Source organism: Coloeus monedula (assembly GCF_965178545.1).
Source record: "Coloeus monedula genome assembly, chromosome: 1".
Lineage (NCBI taxonomy): Eukaryota > Metazoa > Chordata > Aves > Passeriformes > Corvidae > Coloeus > Coloeus monedula.
Window position 1 is genome coordinate 10,025,345 of NC_138781.1, and position 24,334 is coordinate 10,049,678.

Below are 24,334 nucleotides of genomic sequence, written 5' to 3' on the forward strand. Positions count from 1 at the left end.
ACCTTTCCTCCTCTCTAGAGAGACTGGGAGTTCTCTAAGTCAGAACTGCAAGTGTTCACATGATGCTTCTCAGCCCAAATTAACTTTTCTTTCTGAGAGATTTGTTTCCCAAAGATCAGAAACAATGCCAAGAGGATTTTTGAGACAGCAGTGTTTGCATGGCAGAAAGAAAGCACAATACTGCTAAAAGGCCAAGGCTGTATCTTCTCCTGAGGAAAAACACAAAGAAGAGGAGGGTTTTGCCAGTACCATGACAAACAGCTTATACTCATAAATAAGATTCTGAAAGCTAATAGGCAAAATGCCTAAAAGCCAGGCGGTTCTACAAAGACTCCTCAAAACCAAACTGCATCATTTCTTTTTGTACTTAAATCTTTGAGGGACTCAGGCTTTATTTTAAAGACCTCGAGCCTTTCTCACAACTGAGCTACTTTTACTGACTCCATAGGGGTGCAAATCTTTTCACTTTCATGAAAGAACTGTTTCTGTGAAAACAGAAAAAAAATCCAAACAGCTAAAGCAACAGACAACTATGAAACAGTATGGGTAATGTATGGAACTTGGAACTGGGGAGTGCTGTGTGAAGCTTGGAATTGGAGCCACCCATATGAAAATATCCCTGGAGCTCAGGGTGACAGGAATGGCAGTGCTGGAGGTAGCACTTGACAATTCCATTTGCTAAATGAGCTTACTGTGTCTAAAGCACTCTGAGGACAATGACATGGGAGGTCTATGTTTTGAACAGCTCACCAGGTACGTGGAGCTTTACACCTCAAAACAACCCACACCCTCTGCCTACAGAGTCTCACTGCAAGGGAAATGCTGGCTGGGTGTCACAGAGGGTAGTGATGGATTCTAACCACCCCTTTGGACCCCACACAGTGAGCAACTGAGGACTGTGATTTTCTCTAACCTGTGACTGGGCTCTGTACACTGCAACCCATTCCAGGAGCTGGAAAAGCCCTGCTCCCCCCAGCATCAAGGGAGCACTCTTCCAAGTTTCTCTTTTGCTACCATTGGCAAACGGTTTTCAAATATAATTAATCAATAAAGTTTCACAAAAGGTACCTATTTCACTGTCACTTGCTATTAGCACGTGGCCTTCTGAGACTCCTCCCCTCTATCTCTTTTTCATCTCATGTGAATATAAAATGGTTCCCCTCTACGCTGTGACTGTGCTACAGAGCACTGCTGTGGCTACAGCTCAGCTAACAACTCAGCTAAGGAGTTCTTTAATAACCCTTTAATAAGAGTATTTTTCAAGGTAGATGGAGGAGAAGTGTTTGACAATAAGGAAAAAAAGCTCCTGTGGCTTTGTTGTTTGGTGTTACCCAAAACAATGCATACACAACATGAAAGTTTCAGTAAAATGCAGAGGAGAAGGATAAACAATTGACAGCCATAATAAAAGGCTATTTTTCTGCTCCTGCATGAAGTCTGAAATGCTAGAATATATTAAAATGAAGCCAAAGCTTTACTGATTCCTTTTGACAGAGCCTGGATTTGAGACTGGGCTCAGTGTATAAGCAATCTATAAAAATAAATCCTAAGTAACAATTTTCTCATTTCTTTGAAATGCTACAAGTGTTCCCTTTTTTTCTTGAGGAATGAGATTCAGAATTTCCATCCTCTGAAAACGCCTTTGTCAGGCAGACAATGTCAGCAAGTCTGAAGGAAATTCAGAGATCTCTGAATACTCAGAATCCAATACAAAAAATAAGACTTGCTTATTACTGGTAGTACAATACACAAATGACCTCTTAAGAAATTGAGTCTGTTAATGACAGATGAAGTATATACAAGGTCATATTTTTTAAGAGCTACATTAATTTGCATCACTCCAAGGAGATGTCAGTGGCCACATGGGAAAAGACACCTGTTTTGTACAGCTCCACAGACTGCTTGTTTAATATAGAGGGTAATCAGGTTAAAATAATTGTTCTGATGATGGAGTGGGAGTATTTCAGTGAAAGACTATGGATATCACAAGCCACAAATGGAATAACAGCCAGACTGAAAAATTAAAAACTTGAACCCAAATACATCTTTGTGCTTCTGGTCTGTTTGACAATACTCCACACCTGGATTTGAGTCCCTCTTTGGTGCCAGCTGCCTCACCATGTCTGTTTATCCCAGCAGTTCACCATTACACGTAGCTCAAAAGAAACTCTAGTAAACCACAGAAGAGTTTAATAAATTAATTTTTCCATTTCTATTACCCTACAGACCTAACTAGATGAAACAGAATAATTTAAAAGATCATTTAATGCACCTATTATTTCACCAAAGGGTATACTGGGGTTTGAAGACAGGATAAGAAGGACATGATGGGAAAGGATGTCTGCATGTATGAAATTAGAGATGGCATCAAATAGAAAACAGTGTTTACCAACACTGGCTGAAAGTCTTCATTTTTCCCCAGTCTGATACAAAATGTGGATGTAGTTCAATAAACAGGTTAAATACAATTTGTAGTAAAAATAAGGGGAAACTGTCTATAACAAATGCAAAATGGCATCCCAATCTTCATCAATACATTTGTGGCTTGGTTAGTGGCTCTCTCCCCCTGGGAGCCTAAGCCTCCACTACATCAAAGCTTGTAAGTTGTCACTATCTGCTATTGAACAAGAAGACTGGTGACATTTTTATCTGCTTTTGAGGGCAGACAGATTGCAATGAATATGTTTCCTTTTACTTTTCTTATCCTCTTTAAAATAAACTTCAATATCAAAGTGGATCTTTCCTTGCTCTGCTTAGGGCAGAACAGTGGTTTGTTTTTTTTTTTTTTCTTTTTTTAATGGGTAAGGTTTTGCTATAGAAGAGAGTATTAGGATGCAAGGGGATGCTTATCTTTACAGGATTTGCATGAAGTTTCAACTTTAGGAGAAGATCAATGGTCTCAATGTCACCAGACGGATCCTTCAGCTCACTATTTAAAATTTCTGAGGAAATTCTCTATAAAACATTTAGAATATTGTACTAGTTTGAAAACAAACCAGTGGGAGGCACCAAGTCAGAATAACAATTTAATGGGGAAGTTTAAAGAAAAGGAAAGAAAAAAAACAACTAAAAGAAAACACTGGTTCAAACTGACAGAGTCAAGATACAACCTGAGTCCCTGTTAGGCAGGGTGGTGGTAGCAGTCTGCTAGAATTATGGCTGCAGTCCTCTGAAGCGGTGATCCTGTAGAAAAGGGTCTGCTCTTCCTCAGAAGGTCCGGTGGCTGTGTAGCTCCTGTCCTCTGGAAATCCAGTGGAAAGGTCCCCTCTCTGGTTTTCAACCTCAGCTTATATCCACGCTGGGATGCTTGGTTCCTCCCTCTGGGTGGAGCATCTCACAATGGGGTAATGAGTCATAAGGCCAGGTGTTGATTGGGCTCATTAACAGATGATAGTCCAGAGGGAGTTATCTATGAGTCATGCGGCAGGACAATGATGGGCCATTAACAGCAAGATAGTCTGGGGGGAGGAGGCAAGGAAACACTGCCCCACCTGATTTCAACGGCTGATGGGGATGGTAATAGAATACACTGCAACCCAGGACATTATCCACCCCTTATTCTATTACCATCTACATCATCCCAAATCAATACCTTCTTTAAACTCTACACATACATATGTGTGTATATATATATATATATATATATATATATATACACACAATGAAACCCTACGCACCGTTCTCACCTAAGATTAGGTCTCCTTGCGGTACACAATGGGTTTCCCCATCTTTTTGCATTACCCACCAAGTGCAACCAGGTCCTTGAGCAAAGACAATCCCACGGATGGGTTTGCCTTTGCCTGAGGTGGGATTGATCCAAACAGTCTTTCCTAAAATACCCCTCAGGTGTACCGCAGGGACTCTATCTCCATCCACTGTGTGCAAGGGTTCAGACTCGGCGGGACCAGCTCGATTGATGGACCCTCGGGTATTGACCATCCAGGTGGCCTTTGCTAAGTTCACTTCCCAATTTTTGAAGGTCCCCCCACCAAGTGCCTTTAGGGTGGTTTTAAGTAGTCCATTGCAGCGTTCAACTTTTCCGGCAGCTGGTGCATGATAAGGAATATGATATATCCATTCAATACCGTGTTCTCTGGCCCAGGTGTTGATGAGGCTGTTCTTAAAATGAGTCCCGTTGTCCGACTCGATCCTGTCAGGGGTGCCATGTCTCCACAGGACTTGCTTTTCCAGGCCCAGGATGGTGTTCCGGGCTGTAGCATGAGGCACAGGGTAGGTCTCCAGCCATCCAGTTGTCGCTTCAACCATGGTCAACACGTAGCGCTTGCCTTGGCGGGTTTGGGGAAGGGTGATGTAATCAACCTGCCAGGCTTCCCCATACCTGTACTTTGACCATCGTCCACCGTACCACAGAGGCTTCACCCGCTTGGCCTGTTTGATTGCAGCACAGGTCTCACAACTGTGGATGACCTGTGAGATGCTGTCCATGGAAAGGTCCACCCCTCGGTCACGGGCCCATCGGTATGTTGCATCTCTCCCCTGATGACCAGAGGCATCATGGGCCCAACGAGCTAGGAATAATTCTCCCTTGTGCTGCCAGTCCAGATCCACCTGAGATACTTTCACCTTAGCAGCTCGGTCCACCTGCTCGTTGTTGCGATGCTCTTCATTAGCCCGACTCTTGGGTACGTGCGCATCCACGTGTCGAACCTTCACGGTCAGCTTCTCTACTCGGGTGGCGATGTCCTGCCAAATCTCAGCGGCCCAGATGGGTTTCCCTCTGCGCTGCCAGTTGGCCTTTCTCCAGCGATCCAGCCATCCCCACAGAGCATTAGCTACCATCCACGAGTCGGTGTAGAGATAGAGCCTCGGCCACTTCTCTCGTTCAGCAATATCCAAAGCCAGCTGGACGGCTTTAAGCTCTGCAACCTGACTCGATCCACCTTGTCCCTCGGTAGCTTGTGCAACTCGTCGTGTGGGGCTCCATACTGCAGCTTTCCACTTTCGGTTAGCGCCTACAATTCGGCAGGAACCATCAGTGAAGAGGGCATAACGTCTTTCAGTCTCCGGTAGCTCATTATATGGTGGGGCTTCCTCAGCACGAGTCACTTGCTCTTCCTCTTCTTCAGAAGATAATCCAAAAGTCTCACCTTCAGGCCAGTTTGTTATAATTTCTAGAATCCCAGGGCGATTCGGGTTTCCAATACGGGCACGCTGTGTGATGAGGGCGATCCATTTGCTCCATGTGGTGTCGGTGGCGTGATGCGTGGAAGGAACCTTTCCCTTGAACATCCAACCCAGCACCGGTAGTCGGGGTGCCAGAAGCAACTGTGCTTCAGTGCCAATTACCTCAGAGGCAGCTTGGACTCCTTCATAGGCTGCCAAGATTTCCTTCTCTGTGGGAGTGTAGTTGGCTTCAGACCCTCTGTAGCTTCGGCTCCAGAATCCCAGTGGTCGGCCACGAGTCTCACCAGGCACCTTCTGCCAGAGGCTCCAGGACAGACCATTGTTCCCGGCTGCAGAGTAGAGCACGTTCTTCACCTCTGGTCCTGTCCTGACTGGGCCAAGGGCTACCGCATGAGCGATTTCCTGCTTGATCTGGGCGAAGGCTTGCTGCTGTTCAGGGCCCCAGTGGAAATCGTTCTTCTTGCGGGTAACCAGGTAGAGAGGACTCACGATCTGGCTGTACTCGGGAATGTGCATCCTCCAGAAACCTATGGCGCCTAGGAAAGCTTGTGTTTCCTTCTTGTTGGTCGGTGGAGACATCGCAGTGATCTTATTGATGACCTCAGTGGGAATCTGACGCCGTCCATCTTGCCACTTTACTCCCAGGAACTGGATCTCTTGAGCAGGTCCCTTGACTTTGCTCCTTTTGATGGCAAAGCCAGCTTCCAGGAGAATCTGGATGATTTTCTCTCCTTTCTCAAACACTTCCTTTGCTGTGTTTCCCCACACAATGATGTCATCGATGTATTGCAGATGTTCTGGAGCCTCACCCTTTTCCAATGCAGTCTGGATCAGTCCGTGGCAAATGGTGGGACTGTGCTTCCACCCCTGGGGCAGTCGATTCCAGGTGTATTGCACACCCTTCCAGGTAAAAGCAAACTGGGGCCTGCATTCTGCTGCCAAAGGAATGGAGAAGAAGGCATTGGCAATGTCAATAGTAGAGTACCACTTCGCTGCTTTGGACTCCAGCTCGTACTGAAGTTCCAACATGTCCGGCACAGCGGCGCTCAATGGTGGCGTGACCTCATTCAGGCCACGGTAATCCACCGTCAGCCTCCATTCTCCACTGGACTTACGCACTGGCCATATAGGGCTGTTGAAAGGTGAATGGGCCTTGCTGACCACCCCTTGGCTCTCCAGTTTGCGAATCATCTCATGGATGGGAACCACAGAGTCTCTGTCGGTGCGGTATTGCCGACGGTGCACTGTTGCTGTGGCGATTGGCACCTGTTGTTCTTCAACTCTCAGCAGTCCCACAGCAGAGGGGTCATCTGAGAGGCCAGGCAGTGTACTCAGTTGTCTGATATCTTCTGTCTCCACAGCGGCTATCCCAAAAGCCCAACGATGTCCTTTTGGGTCCTTGAAATACCCATTTCTGAGATAGTCTATGCCGAGAATGCACGGGGCCTCCGGGCCAGTCACGATGGGGTGTTTCTGCCACTCATTCCCAGTTAAACTCACTTCAGCTTCCAGTACAGTCAGCTGCTGGGATCCTCCTGTCACTCCGGAAATAGAAATGGGTTCTGCTCCCACATACCTTGATGGCATCAGAGTACATTGAGCACCGGTGTCAACCAAAGCCGTGTATTTTTGTGGGTCAGATGTGCCAGGCCATCGGACCCACACAGTCCAAAAGACCCGATTCTCCCTTTCCTCTACCTGGCTAGAGGCAGGGCCCCTCTATTCCTGGTCATGTTGCATGTTGCTCCCTTCCGGTGAATACGTTCCTGAGGTCCCTTCAAGAGGATCGGTCATATTATCATTCCGGTACCGTCTGGAGTTCTGTGTGCGAGAGACCGGAGCAATATTGACTCTAGATGCGCTTCTTGTGGTAGTTGTCCCTCTTTTTAGTTCACGTACCCGAGCTGCTAAGGAGGAGGTGGGTTTTCCATCCCACTTACTCATGTCTTCTCCATGTTCCTGAAGGAAAAACCAGAGGTTACCTCGTGGGGTGTATCCTCTCTCCCTGGTTGGGGGACGCCGGCTCCTAATGGCAGAGACTCTTGTTGGTTCTGGCGAGATCGGGTAAATCTCTTCCTTAAGTTCCTTTTTCAGTTTCTGATGGCCTTCTTCAATCAAGCTCCGGACTTGCTCAGCCAAAAGACTTGTTTCCACGGATGAGACATGGGTGCGAAACGGGGCTGTGACGGTGTCCTCGTAAATCCTCAGCTTGTTCACCAAGACGCCCACCCTGTCCTCGCCTTCCCTCCATTGCAGCGTTGCCAGGTAACGGGAGTATATCTCTGGTCCAAGGCGTGCGAACCTCAACCACATCTGTGACGTGCACTGGACACCATCTGGGCTCTTAGGAAATCTCTCGTCTTCTGAGAAAATGATCTCCAGCACAGCCAATTCCCTCAGGCACCGGATACCTTGTTCCATTGTGCTCCATTTCCCTTGGTGCACCTGGAGGTCTTCTTTACAAAGGTACCTGTCCCTTACACTTGTAAGCAGTCGCCGCCAGAGGCTGAGAGCTTCTTGGGTTCTCCCGATCCCCTGGTCAATGACCACATCCCGGGACAGAGATCCCAGCTGCCTGGCCTCACTTCCGTCCAGAATGGTGTCATTGGCTGCAGCGTCCCAGATGCGGAGCAGCCAGGTCAGGATAGACTCGTTCGTCTGGCGGGTGAATTCCCTCCGCAGGTCACGCAGCTCACCCAGGGATAGTGACCGAGTGATGATCTCTGGCTCTGCCTCTTCTGCTGGGTGCGAAGGTCCTGCTGCATCCTCGTCAGTCACAATGCGGGCTGATTTGCTTTTTGATTTCTTCTTCTGAACGGGGGCAACTGCAATTGGTTTAGGCTGTTCTGGTTCGGTGACGGTTTGCATGGGGACACTGAGAGTGCTTTTGGTTCCCTTCTCCTCGGTGTCAGTCTGCGTGGACATGGACGCTGTTGTCTTGCATCTGGGTCCTTTCTCCTCGGTGTCAGTCTGCGTAGACATGGACGCTGTTGCTTTGCATTTGGTTTCTTTCTCCTCTGTGTCAGTCTGCGTAGACATGGACGCTGTTGCTTTGCATTTGGTTCCCTTCTCCTCGGTGTCAGTCTGCATAGACATGGACGCCGTTGTCTTGCATCTGAGTTCTTTCTCCTCGGTGACAGTCTGAGTAGACATGGACGCTGTTGCTTTGCATTTGGTTCCTTTCTCCTCTGTGTCAGTCTGCGTAGGCATGATGTTTGTTGCTCTGCTCTTTTTCCCTCCCTCATCCTGAGGATGCTGTGCCATGGCTCTGATCCTAAGCATGGTGTACATGGTGCAGGCTGTACAGAGAAGACAAAGCAGAACTGACAGCAAGTTTATGCCGTCTTTGACATCCAGAGGGAATTCAATATTTTCAAAAACTGCTGTGCCTGGCCTGAAAGGCTGGAAGAAACCACTCTCTACTCCTCCCACCAGGGGCTGGGTGCGATTGTTGAGGAGATCCCAGACATAGGAGCCCAGACTAGGACAGCCAAACAAAACTGAGTATATACTCCGAATGGTATTCATCGCCTCGCAGGTTATCATGCTGTAGACATAATAAACCATTAAAGCAATTCTCATACCATTCCCTGGTTTTAACAGGAGTAATACTACAGGCAGGTAGTTCCCCATGTGAGGAAAAATATAGAGAGCAAGATACAGTACCCACGTAGACAAGCTGAGCACCATGGTGAATAGGTTTCTGTTAACACAAAATTGTAATTCTGACTTTCTCTCAGAGCTGCCCCACATTGGGCGCCAAATTATGTACTAGTTTGAAAACAAACCAGTGGGAGGCACCAAGTCAGAATAACAATTTAATGGGGAAGTTTAAAGAAAAGGAAAGAAAAAAAACAACTAAAAGAAAACACTGGTTCAAACTGACAGAGTCAAGATACAACCTGAGTCCCTGTTAGGCAGGGTGGTGGTAGCAGTCTGCTAGAATTATGGCTGCAGTCCTCTGAAGCGGTGATCCTGTAGAAAAGGGTCTGCTCTTCCTCAGAAGGTCCGGTGGCTGTGTAGCTCCTGTCCTCTGGAAATCCAGTGGAAAGGTCCCCTCTCTGGTTTTCAACCTCAGCTTATATCCACGCTGGGATGCTTGGTTCCTCCCTCTGGGTGGAGCATCTCACAATGGGGTAATGAGTCATAAGGCCAGGTGTTGATTGGGCTCATTAACAGATGATAGTCCAGAGGGAGTTATCTATGAGTCATGCGGCAGGACAATGATGGGCCATTAACAGCAAGATAGTCTGGGGGGAGGAGGCAAGGAAACACTGCCCCACCTGATTTCAACGGCTGATGGGGATGGTAATAGAATACACTGCAACCCAGGACAAATATGAAAGGTCCAGATACCCAGGAAAAGAAATTTCTGTGTTAAAAATTTGAGAAAAAATTCAAAGCAGTTGAAATATTTCAATATTTTTAATGCCATTTTATTTCTAATTCATACCTGTTAGTTTCAAATTCAAGGTAATTACAAAATATGCATTACCATGTTGAAACAGTAACATTTTGAAAACAGTTTTGAATGAGTCTAAAAAAATATATGGTTTTGGATGTTTACAAATATACTGAAACATTTGAGAATCCAGCCTGACCTGCTGCAGAACACCTGAAAATATTTTTGCCTTTTTGATGGAAAGAAAGATTTATTTTGGTTTATTCTCAGTTTGATGAATTGGCTTGTTTTGCCAATAAATAGTTTTTCTACCAAGAATTAAGCTGCTGTTAAGGATGAAGAAGCTGTGAAATTTTTATTCTAATTTCAGATATGTATTTTTTGTTGGACATTTTATAAACATGCGTACATATTGTTTTAGAGCAATCCAGATACAAGGGATGCTTGGGCTTTAAATTTAAATCTTTAGTGGTACAAAAGGCTGCAAATGTTGTAAATGCCACCATCTTTCAAGTATATGGTGTTTTGGCATGACGAGAAAACTCTCTCTCTCTCTCGCTCCCTCCCTTTTTTATCTTCCAAGTACTTCTCAGCTTTTAGAGTATTTAGGTATCTTGAGCTTACCCACCTGAAAAGCTTTCTGAGGAGAGCATGACTGGTCAAAAATATGACGGAACAGTCTGACAACCAGCACTTTAGACAGCAGGACAAGAATATGCATATATTTATTTGATTTATTTTCCTTTTTTGGGGGGTGGGGAGAATAAAATTGCTTTCCCAGAGGCAGAGAAATGCAGCAATGACCTGACCGGGTGCTCCTGCCCGGAGCTCTGCTGCCTGGCCCTCCCTGAGGATGCCCGTGGGCACAGGGCCATGGCCTGAGCTGCTCAGGGAGGCAGCAGCCAGGAGCCTCTGTGCTGTGCTGGGAAACATTAATCCACCTACTCTGCCTTTTGGACCTGAGTTAACCTCTGTAAACTGCACTGCAGGGGCACATCACCCACTTGGTGGATAACACACAAGTCTTCTGTTCTTCATTAAAAGCCTGTGTGAGACTTGCCTGTCTTTGCTCACTCTTTCTTGGCCATCCTGAGAACACCCTGATTTTTAGAAATGGTTTAGAAAACCATTAGAATGCCAAGTACAGCAATACTGATATCCTGTCACCAACAGCAAGCCAGAGCTGTATATTCTTGCTTTTAGGGTGCTACTCAGTTTCCAAAAATAGGTGTCTAATGCCATTTGAGACAGCACAGGGTGCCTGGGACAACTCATTAGGGCTAACAAATACAACATGACTCCATGAGAGACCCTACTAGTGAAGCTGGAGCATCTAGAACTGCACTAGATGCTCACAGCTAGGCAGTCAAGCCTTTGTCCAGTGTCAGAACTGATGCCAGTCACTGACCAAGTGGTTGCACCCCTTGGAACAAGTATCCTGAACCACCAGGTGAGCCCAGTACTATGGCCAGACTTCCAGTAGCTAAACCAGTGGGCTGGTAACTCAAAATCCCACAGGGACACACAAAAAGGTGTTTGAAAACCTCCACCCTGACCTAAGCAGCAAACCATCCAAATCCAGGGAGACCTGGAAGGAAAGAAACATCTAGCTTGGTCGAACAGCCACCCCTAGATCTCCACAAAGATTGTACCTAGCACAGGTATTTTTGACCTAAACTCCTATAAAAAAATGACATTTTCATAAGCTGTGAAGTGCGCAAGCACATAATTACCGGATGAGCTTGAAATAGTTGTATTGAAACTGATTATTAATTTTTATGGATGTGAACAGGATTTGAATAATCTCAAAGAGATGAACTACAGCTGTTTTTTGAAGCAACTAGAGAGTGTTATCATGCCAAGAAAAAAAATATGTTCAGTCTTTTGCAGACCCTGAAAAATATCTTCTAAAATATAAATTATGAAAAACATTTTCTCACATTAAGTGTACAGTGTAAAATGTTCATATTGTTGGGGGACTGGCTGGCCTGCAAAGACTCTGTGGGTTGCTGCTCTGTGGTCTCACAGCTATTTACAGGAATCTTTCAGTTACTGGTAAGTAATAGGGACATTCAGTTCCACTAAAATGGTTAGACACAGCAAGTGTGAAGAGATTATATCAAATAGAGTTGTTTTCTCCCTTAATTTATGACCCACTGATCTAATTCTAAATTCCGCAGGATTGGGTAAATGAGGCACAGCTTTAAACCATCAAATTAAAATCTACATTACCACAATATGAGAACCAGCTGTAAAGATCATCTTTCATGTTCTGTAGAACCAGTCACTAAATATAAATTAACACACTGCAAAGCCTGATCTCGATAATGATGCCTACTGCTCAATGATATGCTAAGGCAGCGAAATAGTATACCCATGGTTTATGCAACTTTTAGGAATAGTAAGTCTTAATTCGTCTCTCTATAATGTATTTTTTTATTACTTATAATTTTTACACTGTGAGTGTTACATTCTCCTTCTATAGAAAAGGCCTTTTTTCTTTTCTGGATTTAGTACGACCATGGACTGTGTCACTACTGCAGTTTCTGGGCCAGGAACACCAAATTTCTGTGGCTGGGTTATGCAGACAGCAGTGTCCCAAAGGACAGATCAAACAAAAGTGTTCTTATTGGAATCATTGTGTGCGAAAGGAATAAAGAAATGCTGAGTCAAATATATTGCAGCTCCTTTTTTCTACCTGCCAATCTCCCTGTGCAACAAGAAAATATCTACATGTCTATCTGACCTAACTACCCAGTAAGTAATTTGGGCCTGCTGTACCCTGAGGTTTGTAGTCTGCGAGCTGAACTGGTCACTTTGAGAGAGCCAAAGTTGGGGGGCAAATTCTCCGTTAAGCTTTTAAGAAGGATGAAAGAAACAGAACAAAGAAACTCCCTATTTGGATAATGATTTTTTAAGGGAACCAGGATTGTTAATTAAATGTTCACCTTTTCCAGAGTTCATAGAAAACTTTTTGGTTTGTTACAGTTCTGTGAAGAGACTCGTGACCAGAGTATTGGAAAACTGAAATATATGTGCATGGGTATTTTTTAAAATCACAACTGAGATCTCAAGCTTCCCTCCAATTGCTAAGTGGTAAATTTTATTTCTCACTTCTTGTATACACATCTAACACTCAAGATGGAACTGAAAAATACCCACAATTACAGAATGTGGTCGCTCACAGTGGCTGAAGCCAATAATCCATCTCCTCATAGTCCTGCAGCATTAAGAACTGTAGCAAACTCTGCCGGGGTCTTCTGACAGGAAAACAGCTGCCAAGCCAGGAGAAACACCTTTGTGAAGCTAAAAGGCCCAGCAGGACTCCAGTCCCATGGGACTGGCTAGGCTGCACCACCTGAATACAAGTGTCATGAAATCCTGATGGCAATAAAGGCAAGGAATCTTGTTAGTCACTGCAGTAGTGATGTCAGATGCCTCAGTTTTATCAATGGTAAAATTAATTAACCAATTATTATAAATGTCTATGTCTGCTTGCTGGTAGGAGTCAACACAAATTATTTATGAGAATTACAAAGGTTTCCAGAATCCGTGAGGTGTGCTGTAAGCTGTTTTCTTGTTAGAAACTCTGTTAACTGTGTGTATTAGAGAAAAAGAAAAAGGTGGTCCTGACCTGTCATGCCTCAGTGCCCTCATATCAACATACACTGTGGTGGGATCTGGTCCAGATGTTCCCTGCAAACAACAACATCAGCTAATCAGAACCTGAGGGCTGGGAGGAGAAAAGAGTTTTACCCCCCAAATAACCAAACATTCATTTCAGTGCTAATTATGCTAATCAAATGACAAGTTATATTTAAGGTATTCATCAAAGATCAGCTTTACAGAATCAGAACAAGCACTGGAAACATACCTACCATCAGGTACGTGTCACCTTGGGGTTCAGAAAAACATCAAGCAGTCAGACTACTTAACCAACACATGTCAACAGAGGTTCTATTTGCTACAAAATGCCAAGTAATCAGCACATGGATACATACAAAAAATGTTAAACACGTTTTGCCATATAAAGGAAGGCGGAAATCGCTGAGGAGACACAGTTTAATGGCAGAAGCACATGGTCAGGAATGTGAAGCATGGTTTACTGAGAGTCTTCCATACATGCAACAGAGAATATACTTGAAGCTAAAGATAGTAAAGGTAGCACGCATGACATGAACCAATCTGGACTGAAGGTCTGTTAAGCAATTATTCTGATCCTTTTCAGTCTTCCACTGCATAATTTAAATCCTTGCTTTATGTCACAATATTTAGTTACTTGAAAAGAGGCAGACTAATTTTAGTTTCCTTTCATGCAGAGATGATGCAATCTTTAGGCCTTTCCACCCACAGCTTTTCTGCAGTTTCGCAGCCTGCTATGATCTGCCCTTATCCAAAACTTCAAACTCATCACTACTGAACATCATGTGAATTCTCAATGCTCTGGGCTAGGGCTCTTCCCTCTGCTGCAGACCTCGTGCCACTGCTAAGCACAAAGCTAGAAGAAAAGCACAACTTCATTTTGGACCACTGGAATGTCAGAAATTTTCTTTCAGCAGAGGAATTCTCCTAAACCTGGTAAACTCCAGATGTACAAACTCCTTTACATGTTATTTAGAAATTTACTGCTTAAACCAGCAGGCAACATCAACTCCTAGTGATTTCTGTCCCATTTGGGTTACATTGTAGAGTATAATTCTTCACATTAGGAATCTTCACATCTAGGGCTAAATTTTACATTTCTGCAGTGCTGGCTGGTAGTTCCACAATTTTTTGAGCACTAAAAGTTGCAATGGAGATCCACAAATAGGAAATTTTTGTATCTAAGGGGGAAAAGAATTACCACTACCAATTGATACTTACTGCACAGGTACTGATCATCACCCACCACCAGAGGAGAACAGGAGTAATAGAGCTGCACATGCATGTTAGCCTCTTTAGCTTGTTATACACAATACAAGGTACAATATCCTCTCTAGCTATTAACAACACGATTTTCAGTCTACTGGTAAACTCAGCAGTGTAACAGACTAGTGCTGAGTGGAGAACTTATTTTAAATATATGCAATGTTGAAAAGAAAAAAACAAAACCAAGGAAGAATTGGTTATCTTTAAAAATAAAACTAAAGCTGATTTGATTTGTAAAATAATGGAAACAGTCAAGCTGGAAAATCAAAGACAATCACTATGGTATTTATTATTTTCAGCATGAATGAAATAGTTACAATGGACATCTAATATTTGATGAAACCTGCATCCAAATAAAGCTATAATGGACTTATTTATAATTTTATAGAAGGATCTGAAAATCCCCAAATCTCCAGACTCAATTTCTAGTCTGTCCCACTGTTGGAAGCTGATAGGTGGGTATTGAGGGAACATGAAAATCCCCTACCTGCTCGGCCAGCTTCCCCAGCCTGTGAGGCTATAGCAGCAGGAATAGCAGGGATGAGGGAGAGAAGGAAATAAGGTAACACAAGACGAAAATAACAATAAAAAATGGGAATGAAGGGTGGGAGAAAAAAAAGAGGAGAATGCAAAAAGCAGGGAGTAAAATAAAAGAAAAACAATGTCAAATACAGGAATTTTACAAATTAACCATTATACCATTAAAGGTTAAAAAAAGTAAAAAATGAGGTGTCAACATTTTAGTAGAGCAACAGAAGAGACAGCTGTAGACTGCTAACCTTGGACAAACAGACTTAAATGGTTTTAGGACACTACAGACAATGTTAGTGGAAAACACGTGTCTAGCATACTGATTTTTTTGTCGTCGTTGTTTTGTTTTTGAAGTCATTAAACATTAAGGCCCTGCTATTTAAATGCACTTTAATCCAGTGAGAGTTCCAGGTCTGCCATTTCACTAGTAATAAAAGTTTGTAAGTGATGTACTCTGGAAATCAAAAGTAAGCTCTCTTTTAGGAAAAAAAATTAAAATTAGTATACAACAGAGAAAGATACTTACACCTTCTTGCATACAGATTAACCTGATCCTACAGTGAAATAAAATCAAGGCTTGGTGCATAATCTAACTACTGGAAGATCATAAATAGAGTAACTTCAGAGCCCAATAAGTCTTCATTCATATTTGTTATGATAAACAGTTTAATACATATAAAGAACAATGAAGTTAAAAGCTGATAAAACCCCATCAGTTCTCCTTCATGACAGATAGCTCAGCAAAGAGACAAAAAATCCTCAGCGGTGCCTAGTCCTAAGCCACTACTATCACGTGGAGTATCTAACACCAGATGGCTGCTGTGGGATTTGCCCTACAACTTGTGAAAACAAACAGCTCTGAAAGCCCTGGCATCCCACGTTCCTCTCACCAGACTTCTGAATGCCAGCAGAGCTAAAGACTGCAGGAAGCTGCCACAGCAACACCTTAAGACAGGTTTATTTTGGTTGCAAAGGAAGATGAAACATTTTAACAAAATAGGATGGATCTGCTTATTACATTGGTGCCCCAAAATAGTATTACTAATAATCCAGGCTGAACACTGCAGTGTAACTGCAAGAAAGCAAGAGAATTACTGAAATCCAGTAGTTATATAATTCATTGCCTGTGACTATACTGCAGGTCCAGAAAGGATTTTGAGAGTACCAGAGTCTCATGTGGCTTTTAACTACAGAACGGCTTGAGAAACAGCAGCGGAATTATCAGCACCATCCTTCTGTGGCCAGTTGCAGCTGGAATACTCTGAAAAGTATTTCAAAAGAAGCAGAGTCTAAGCCAAGACCAGAATGACTGACTCAATTTGTCTGTGCACATTTATTTTGAGAGACAGGGATAGAGAGCATCTGTTATGCTGGTAACAGGGAAAAACAACTTCTGGAGTATCTGATATTTACTTAGGACATGCCTGGTAGTGTTCAAGGAAACAAAATGGGACACACAGAATTTTCTGTCTGAAAATGGTTATATCATAAATCACATCTCTTGGACTAAATAAATCTCCTGCCCATGCACAGGCTGCCAATGGTGAACCATCCCTGGTCTGAGCAAATCTCAGCAATATGGCAGGCTTTTATTCTCTGGGAAAACATTGCAGGTCACAACTGCTTAAAGGCCCACCCCAAAAAGTCGGCTGTAGGGCTGACCACGTGCCAGGACTCAGTCCATACCTAATTTCCAGTCAAGTCAAAGGCCAAGCTGCATGCTCTCCCTTCTTCCCTCCCCAGAGTTAAAAACCAGGAACTAGGCTATTAGAAGTCCTAAGAATTTAAATATAACTGGGGTTTTGGGTTTTCTTTCACTATCTAAGGATGTGGCCTCAGTGTTTACTCCGAGTCTACTTCTGCTCCAGTGATGCTCAGAAAAGGAATTTTTGGTGTGCACTTGGCGATCTCACCTCCGCGAGCACAGCGGCTGGAGCTGTGAAAAGAACTTCATGGCATGACTCACAGCAAAGGTGGGAAAGCAGAATCTGAGGGAGCTCACCCAGAGCTGTAGTACATTGCTAAGAGTGAATCATACCTCTGACACAGTGCACAGTCTCCTGCAGCACGCTCTGCAGACCTACCCTTTATTACTTTTAATATAGAAGATCCTCAGAGAGTGTGATCTATCACTAAGTAAAAAGAAATACTGACTTTAAGCCCTAAATTGAGTAACAAAGTTTCCTTTGCCAGACAGTGAGGAAAGAGTTCATTTCATGTAACTTCAGCCATCAAAGAAGAAATGTGCAGTATAAGGTAGGAAGAATCTCCTGATGGTGATGGATCCCATCCCCAGATGGGTACCTGAGATGTCTCTTGAAGTATTTCTGTGATTCCACTGACTATTGATGGATATGGGATAACTCACTTAACCTTGCAGTCTCAGTTAGAGGAGATAGAAAAGAAGCAAGATGAATCCAGCTCTCCTTCGCTTGGACAGATTTGTTAGTACATTTTCAGGGTTAACTAAGGAAAATTAACAACTTCTAGAAGTTTTCCCTCAACTGAAATTGAGTAGCAGGTTGAATAAAATGAAAATATTTATTCTAAGTGTTTAAATGGAAATTAGCTAAAATCCTAGAGAACCATCTGTGCTGTTGTAAGAAACAGGCTACTTTTCATATCTATTTTTCTCTCTCTCTTGAGAATGCTAAGATGCTAGTTAATGAGAATTAAAATATGCTAGATGCAATCTTTTCATCTCACTAATCCCTGGACCATTATTTTTGACTATACAGCCATAAAAGGTCAGATATTAATAGTATTTAAGTGCCTAAAGATGGAGGGAATTATTTATTTTCAAAGGCACATCTCTAAAAATCTAGTCCAAAGTGACTACATCAAAGGAAGCATACTAAATTTGCTCTCAGTTTGAAAGGAAATGAATACAAATGACAACACATTAGTCTGTCAGTGATCACAACCTGGAAATTAAGATAATTTGGTAGACTGAGACTCTTTTGTACCAAAGGGATTATCACAATGATTTCCTTTTTAAGGTAATCTTTAATAAAATGTTAAATTCTGCTATACACAGACATACAAACACACATAAATGTACATACACACCCTCCTCCTCTTCCTTTTTGAGGGGTGAACTGTAAAAGCTTTCTGGAAAAATCAGTATACCTTTCCCTTGAAACATTTGAGTCTTGGATTTGTCTACAAAATTGGAAATCAAGAAGGTATCAAAGATAATACCCGGGTTGTGTTAGAGGTACCCCTTAGAGAAGAAACCTGGATAGGCTTTTTTTGCTGGTATGGGTCAGTAGCTGAATACTGAGATATGTTTAGTAAGGTGATTAGTAGATACATATTTTAGAAACACTGCAGAACAGACTGGATCACCATTATCCCTGTGGAAGATGGTGTTCCAGGTACCATGTGCTGATCTCATAGATGACATAACTTGGAAGAAAAAAAGCAAAGGCAGATGCTATTGACTCAAATATCTTGAGAAGTAGTTTTATGCAGTGTGAGGAATCCAGAAATCATAACCCATTTCTGGAACATATTTGGGACAATAATAATTGTAGGAATATTGTTGATGGGGGATTAAAATTTATTTTGTTCCTCAGCTGAGAAAACAGAATAGCCCACAAGCTATTCTGGAATACCACTAGCCATAAACTTCTAGACAGTTTGGAAAGAGCATTCAATCTAATTCAGTATCCAGTCCCTGGCAATGCCTACTGCCAGATGCTTCAAAACATGCAAGCCTCTATCTTTATATTCTCTACCAAAATGACATGTTTTGTGGTGATGCTTGCAAGTAAAACCTTTAGTGATTTTTCAAACACCTTTAAAACTTGCCAAACAAGGCTCAGCTCAAATGCTTCAAAAACAATTCTGCTTGGGAGGATAATGTTACTACAAATAGCCTGTCCTGAAATGGCTTTTCTCCATTCCAGCCACACTACTCTTTAGACAGTGTTTGTCTTTTAGTTTGTCCTATGGACTGAGATGCCACATCTTAGTAGAACTCAAGAAGCCTGACAGTAAACTGTACAATCAGCCCAGCTGTTTAACCATCTCACTCAAGGCTCACATTCCGTGCTGTTCCTAAATCCATAGGCACTATCATTAATAACATCCCTTCAGAGATTTACCCACTTTTACAGTTTGATTCAACAACTCAAGAATTTCTGTAAAGAACCATCTAAGAAGCAACCTTCAGCTAAGGAGTTAACACAATCAAAAGGCAGATGTACATAGTCAAGCCATAATCCAGTCTAACTCCTTGCTGATTAGGACTTCCAGTTTCTCTATGTGTAGTCAGCTTTCCTACATGTTTGCAGTGGGTTGACCTAGTCAGCAGCTCAGTACCCACCCAGCTCCCTGTGGAAAAGGGAAAGCACAGGAAGAGCAAAAGTGAGAAAACCCCCAGGTCAAGATGAAGACAGTTTAAAGAGTGAAGGAAAGAGAGAAACCCAAGTGATGCAAAAGCAATCACTCATCACCCCCCTTGAGCAGAATGATGCCCAGCCAGTCTCTGAGAAATGGTGACTTTGGAAGACCAGCCACCCTTTTTCTTTAATGCTGAGCATGACAGTATGTGGTATGGGACATCCCAGGTCAGCTTGGGACAGCTTTCCTGGCTGTATCCCTTCCCAGCTTCTTTCTCCTCCAGCCTGCTTGCTGGAGGGCAGTGGGGTGGTCGCTCAGGGGGCACAGAGAGAAATGGGGACAGCCCTGATGCTGTGCAGGACTGCTCAGCAGGAACCCAGCCACTGGTGTGCCCCCAACACTGTTCAGTCACAAACCAAAATAGAAAACCAAAAACTTCTAAGTGAAACAATCAGCATGAACAGTCCAGAGATCAGTGCACATCTGAAATAGAGATTTTCAATACTGGCAAGCAAACTTCTGCAGCTAAAAATTTTCCCTTCTAATCTACAGCATCCTTCAAGTCTGGTCCCTGCATCTACCAAAAGCCAGAAAAGTTGTCTTTCAGAAGCAGCTCCACCACAGCAGCAGGGGAGAGCTGACAGGCCCCACCCTGAACTGTTTCCAGTGAAGGTATGGCATCATTTACCTCCTTCCCCTCCTTTCTAAAACTTTATTCCTGGAGAATATTTGTGGTAGCAATTACAGAATGGCGAACCAAACAACTCTACCTCTGGGCCACAGAATGACTTTTAACCCTGCTCAGCTTTGCCGTGTCTTATGCTTGACAGTAATAATTAAAGACAGCCTAGGCTATAGGGATGCTTTGCTGCAGTCAGAGAGAAAGCAAGCAGTACTGGAGGTGTGGCACACCTCCTTGTATTCATATCCTGGTAACACTAAAAAGGGCAAGAGGCTAAAGCAGGCACAGACACACTGGTCTGTGCTGAACACATAACCTGTATTTGTCAGATTTTTTTGATAAAATAAAAAATATTTACATTTACAATCAGAAAAGGAATAGCAGATTCTTATCTGCATTGTCACTGACAAGATCTGTTGTGACTTCCACACTGAAGCAGGTACCCATGTGACCTTCATGAGAAATCCTTCATGTAAACCAGGGGTAACTGCCAGCTTTGAAATGTGGGATGGACCACTCAGAGTACAGGCAAGTCCTACTGAGGACACAGTGACTTTGAAGAGGTTAGAGACATGGTAGATGACAAATGGATATGGAACTTCCCAGCCAGAGCAGCTGCCAATGCAGAAGAAGATTCTTTTAGTATTTAAAAGGTTATTAAATTAGAAAACATATTACACCTGAGTAGGACACCTATGGTATTATTACAGGATATGTGAAACTCTGGAACCAGATTTGGAAGGAGAGAAGGAGATCAAGAGTCATAAAAATGAGACTGAGATCAGGAAAGCATGTATTAAGGTTTTTTATCTATTTATCAAAATTAAGATGTGTATTAGATGCATGACAGAAATGAGATTCTTATTCTAGATTTGAAAAATGTAATAAAATAAAAAAGGCTGGATCTAATGCCAGATAAATTTAAACTAAAAATAAGGCAAAATTAATTAAAAATGGAACACCTTTAAAAAAAGCAAGTTAACTTCCATCACATGAAGTCCTCAAAGAGAAAATAATATATTCCAGATCAGCCTAAAACTGTTTTCTTGGTGCATTTATCGCTGGTTGAAAAACTAGACACTACTCAGAAATTCAGACCGGATAGCTACAGTTCTCCATCAGTCATTAAAATCATGACTCAATAAAGATTCCTAGTGAATGGATGTTACATCCTGTATTATTCTTGGGAATTTTCTTCTCATTAGAGGATCAAAACAGAAGAGATATCGCAATAATTTTCCTTGTGTGCAGAAAATATCTATCTAATTCAATAGGTAATGGTTGGGAGTATTTCACAAACAGAAGGAATCCATTTGGTAACATACTGAGGTAAACACTTGGAAACTGTAGTTTACATGACATGGTTACATACTGGCTTTGGAGGACAGAGTACACATTCTGTCACTGTCAGGTGCCTTTCTGAATTACTGTATTCATGGGCAGAATAAATGCTATGATTGCAACATGAGAGGGATGAATAGTCGACAAAGTAACAGAAATTTACTACCTTTGTATGCAAGAACATTAAGTACCACATGCATTTGCTTAGTATGCCTACGACCAAACAGCCAAAGGCAATACAATGAATGCTTCTTACTGAAAACCATTTCCTTAAAATAACTTTGAGCTTAAGGAGTGAAAAATCTTACCTGCAAACATATTGCCAGGTTAACTCTACAGCCAAGTGATGTGCTGACAGCCCGTGGATGGAGACCCAGGTCTTTAAATAACTTTGAAAATGACTGAGTAAGAGCTATTCGAGGTCGTTCTTCAGCCACCACTACGCATGTCCGTACACGTGAAAGGTCCAGTCCCCTTGCCTAGAAAGAAGTCAAAATGTAACAAAGGCCACTAATGGGCAGATTTAATGCAAAACAGTAGTTCTTAAGTGTATTATGCAGGTAATATGAGTCAAGAGGAATAGCAGAACACAGGCTAAGGTATCCGTACAGTTTCCATCTTTCCTGGAGGCCGGATGGCCAGATGACACTCTAATAGCTGAAGATGCACATACTTGCTTGTCATCTCAACATTAGCACATAGGAAATGATGGGCATGCTAATTCTGAAGGGAGGGGATGCTATTTCCCCAAATTAATTCAGACGACAGTGAATAACAGCAAACAGGAAGCAATGTCTAGACTTGGAAAAACTGATTAGGAAATTATTAAACGAGAATGGTAAAGGCTGGAGACATCATAAATATCAGTATCTCAAGATTCAATTTATTTCAGTAGCACACAGGAAATTCCAGGTGATTTCAGATATTTAGCTGGCTACCTGGCTTTTAATTCTGGGGGAAAAAGGAAGATATACCCTCCTCTCCATACAATGAGGACCACCTAGTTAAAACAACACAGTACTTTCAAGCATGTGATTATTTAACTACAGGGATGAAAACCAAACTAGTAATTCATATAACCAGGGCACTCAAAAAACACTACACTATGTAGCACTCCTTGAGGCTCTTGGACATTTACACCTCTGTTTTCCAACACTTGCCTATCAACACAGGCTGCAACACAGATCAGAAAGCCTAGGTAAATAAAAACCTTTCCTTGATGTTTAACAGCCCTGTGATCAGAAGAATGACTGGTATTGATACACAGCCTTTGGCAAGGAGTAACGTGGCTTCTGTGGAAGCTGCCTGTGCCCTCTGATGATTTTCTCCTCACAGCAGACAGTCAGCAGAGTGTTCAAGGCTCCCAAACCCCACCATACAGGTGGCAGGGCGTGCAGGACAGCAGAACCACTCACCTTCAGTGACTCTGTTTGCGACCCGAGTCCCTTAGTACAGAGCTCCATGACTGAATAGGAGCAAAAAGTGTCTCTCACTTTGTACTGACTCACGGCAAGAAGCCACAGGGCGGGATTGGTCTCCAGTTCTGAGGGAGGAATCAGAATAGACTGGTGTCCTGAATAAACGCTGCAAGACACAAGATTCATTAACACACACTAAACACCAGTGTCCATAGACAAGCCATGGGGAGCTTGAATAGACAGTTTATCACAGCACTGGATGAACCATGTGGAGCCTTACAGTGCTCCACAGCTCCAGAAGTATAACATGATGTTTAACCCTGGTTTTTTGTCATACTTTCAGAGTCTATGATGAATCATGAGAACTGCAGGCAGAATGTGCTCCTAAACTACTAATTTACTTAAAATTCCTGTGGACTTTGCTGTTAGAACTGTACCAAAGAGAGCAAAATAGCTCAGTTATAAATGGTGTGAATAAGCAGTACAATAATATTAATAAAAATTAAGCCTTGCTGACAAATACTTTGGATTGAGTAATTAGCATTTTAAGAGACCTTGACTAAAAAAGTACTTTATTGCTTAATATGGAAAAAACCTGTCTCCTGCTAAAGGAAGCAAGAGGTTTGCAATAATTTTCAAGGGAGTAAATTTGGCCCCAGTTCAACAACCCTTGCAGCTTTAAATTTCTTCTGTGAAAGTTTCATGAACTTTTGAAACTTAAATATACTACATCTCTTGTATACTGGATACTCACTGAGCAAAAATACTGCTAAAATACACTTATCAGGGCCCTGATGGAAACAATTATGTCAGAGCTAATTTCTCTGGTATCTAAGATTTTCCCCAAGGGAAAAATATTCCCAGTTTGATCAGTTTATTTCCCATGGGTTCTGTGTTGTTCACTCATCTCACTCAGGCAGATTTACCATCAATTTTATAGTCCCCTCACATCTCAATTTGTGATCTGTAGATATTTCCAATTCGAATGGTGACAGCGTAAAGCCTCCAAATCATAGAAGTTCTGAGAAAGGACCATAAAAGCCCCTGAGATTTATCATGCACAAAAGAATTTCATTTGTGACTTGAAAATTGAAATCCCAGCTTGGTAAAATAAAGTCGATGTTTTCAAATCCAAGTGTCTGAGGTAAGACATGAAATGGAACTTTATTTTCAGGAAAATGAGCATCTCTCTAACACTGGACATCAGGACACCTTTGCAATTCTTGCAGATGGGCTGCACACACTCACACAGGTTCCCTCCTCGGTTAGTGAGTGCCCCCACTCCCCCAAACCCAGATGAGAGTGCTTTCAAAAGCTGTGCCATGTAGAGCAAGGTTTGTGTGACCTGGATGTCTTTACTTGGTACGATAAAGGCAAAAAAAGGTGTACAAGTCCAGCCACAACAGCAGTTAATAATGCACATTGTTTAGGTCTCCACTGGAGTAGGAGCCTGATGATGTCATGGAATATGTATGAACTACAGTTCAAACAATTTCATTTATCATAGAGGAGAAATTTTATCTTTGACTGCTTGTCCCCATTTATGCCACTCTGGGTGAT

At 42.7% G+C, this 24,334-nt stretch overlaps 1 protein-coding gene across 5 annotated transcripts in view; it reads right to left on the reverse strand.

Annotated features, from left to right (window-relative positions):
- Window positions 1–24,334, reverse strand: part of DIP2C (disco interacting protein 2 homolog C) — a 317,560-nt gene that overhangs the window by 22,066 nt on the left and 271,160 nt on the right. For 3 of the 5 annotated variants that reach the window (XM_082298371.1, XM_082298369.1, XM_082298368.1), the window contains 4 exons: window positions 22,772–22,940; window positions 21,665–21,835; window positions 14,943–14,972; window positions 13,182–13,243 (listed from right to left, as the gene is read on the reverse strand). In XM_082298371.1, coding sequence (XP_082154497.1) covers window positions 13,182–13,243; window positions 14,943–14,972; window positions 21,665–21,835; window positions 22,772–22,940 — 432 coding nt within the window. The remainder of the gene's footprint in view (window positions 1–13,181; window positions 13,244–14,942; window positions 14,973–21,664; window positions 21,836–22,771; window positions 22,941–24,334) is intronic. The other 2 variants (XM_082298372.1, XM_082298370.1) reach the window with 1 other exon arrangement.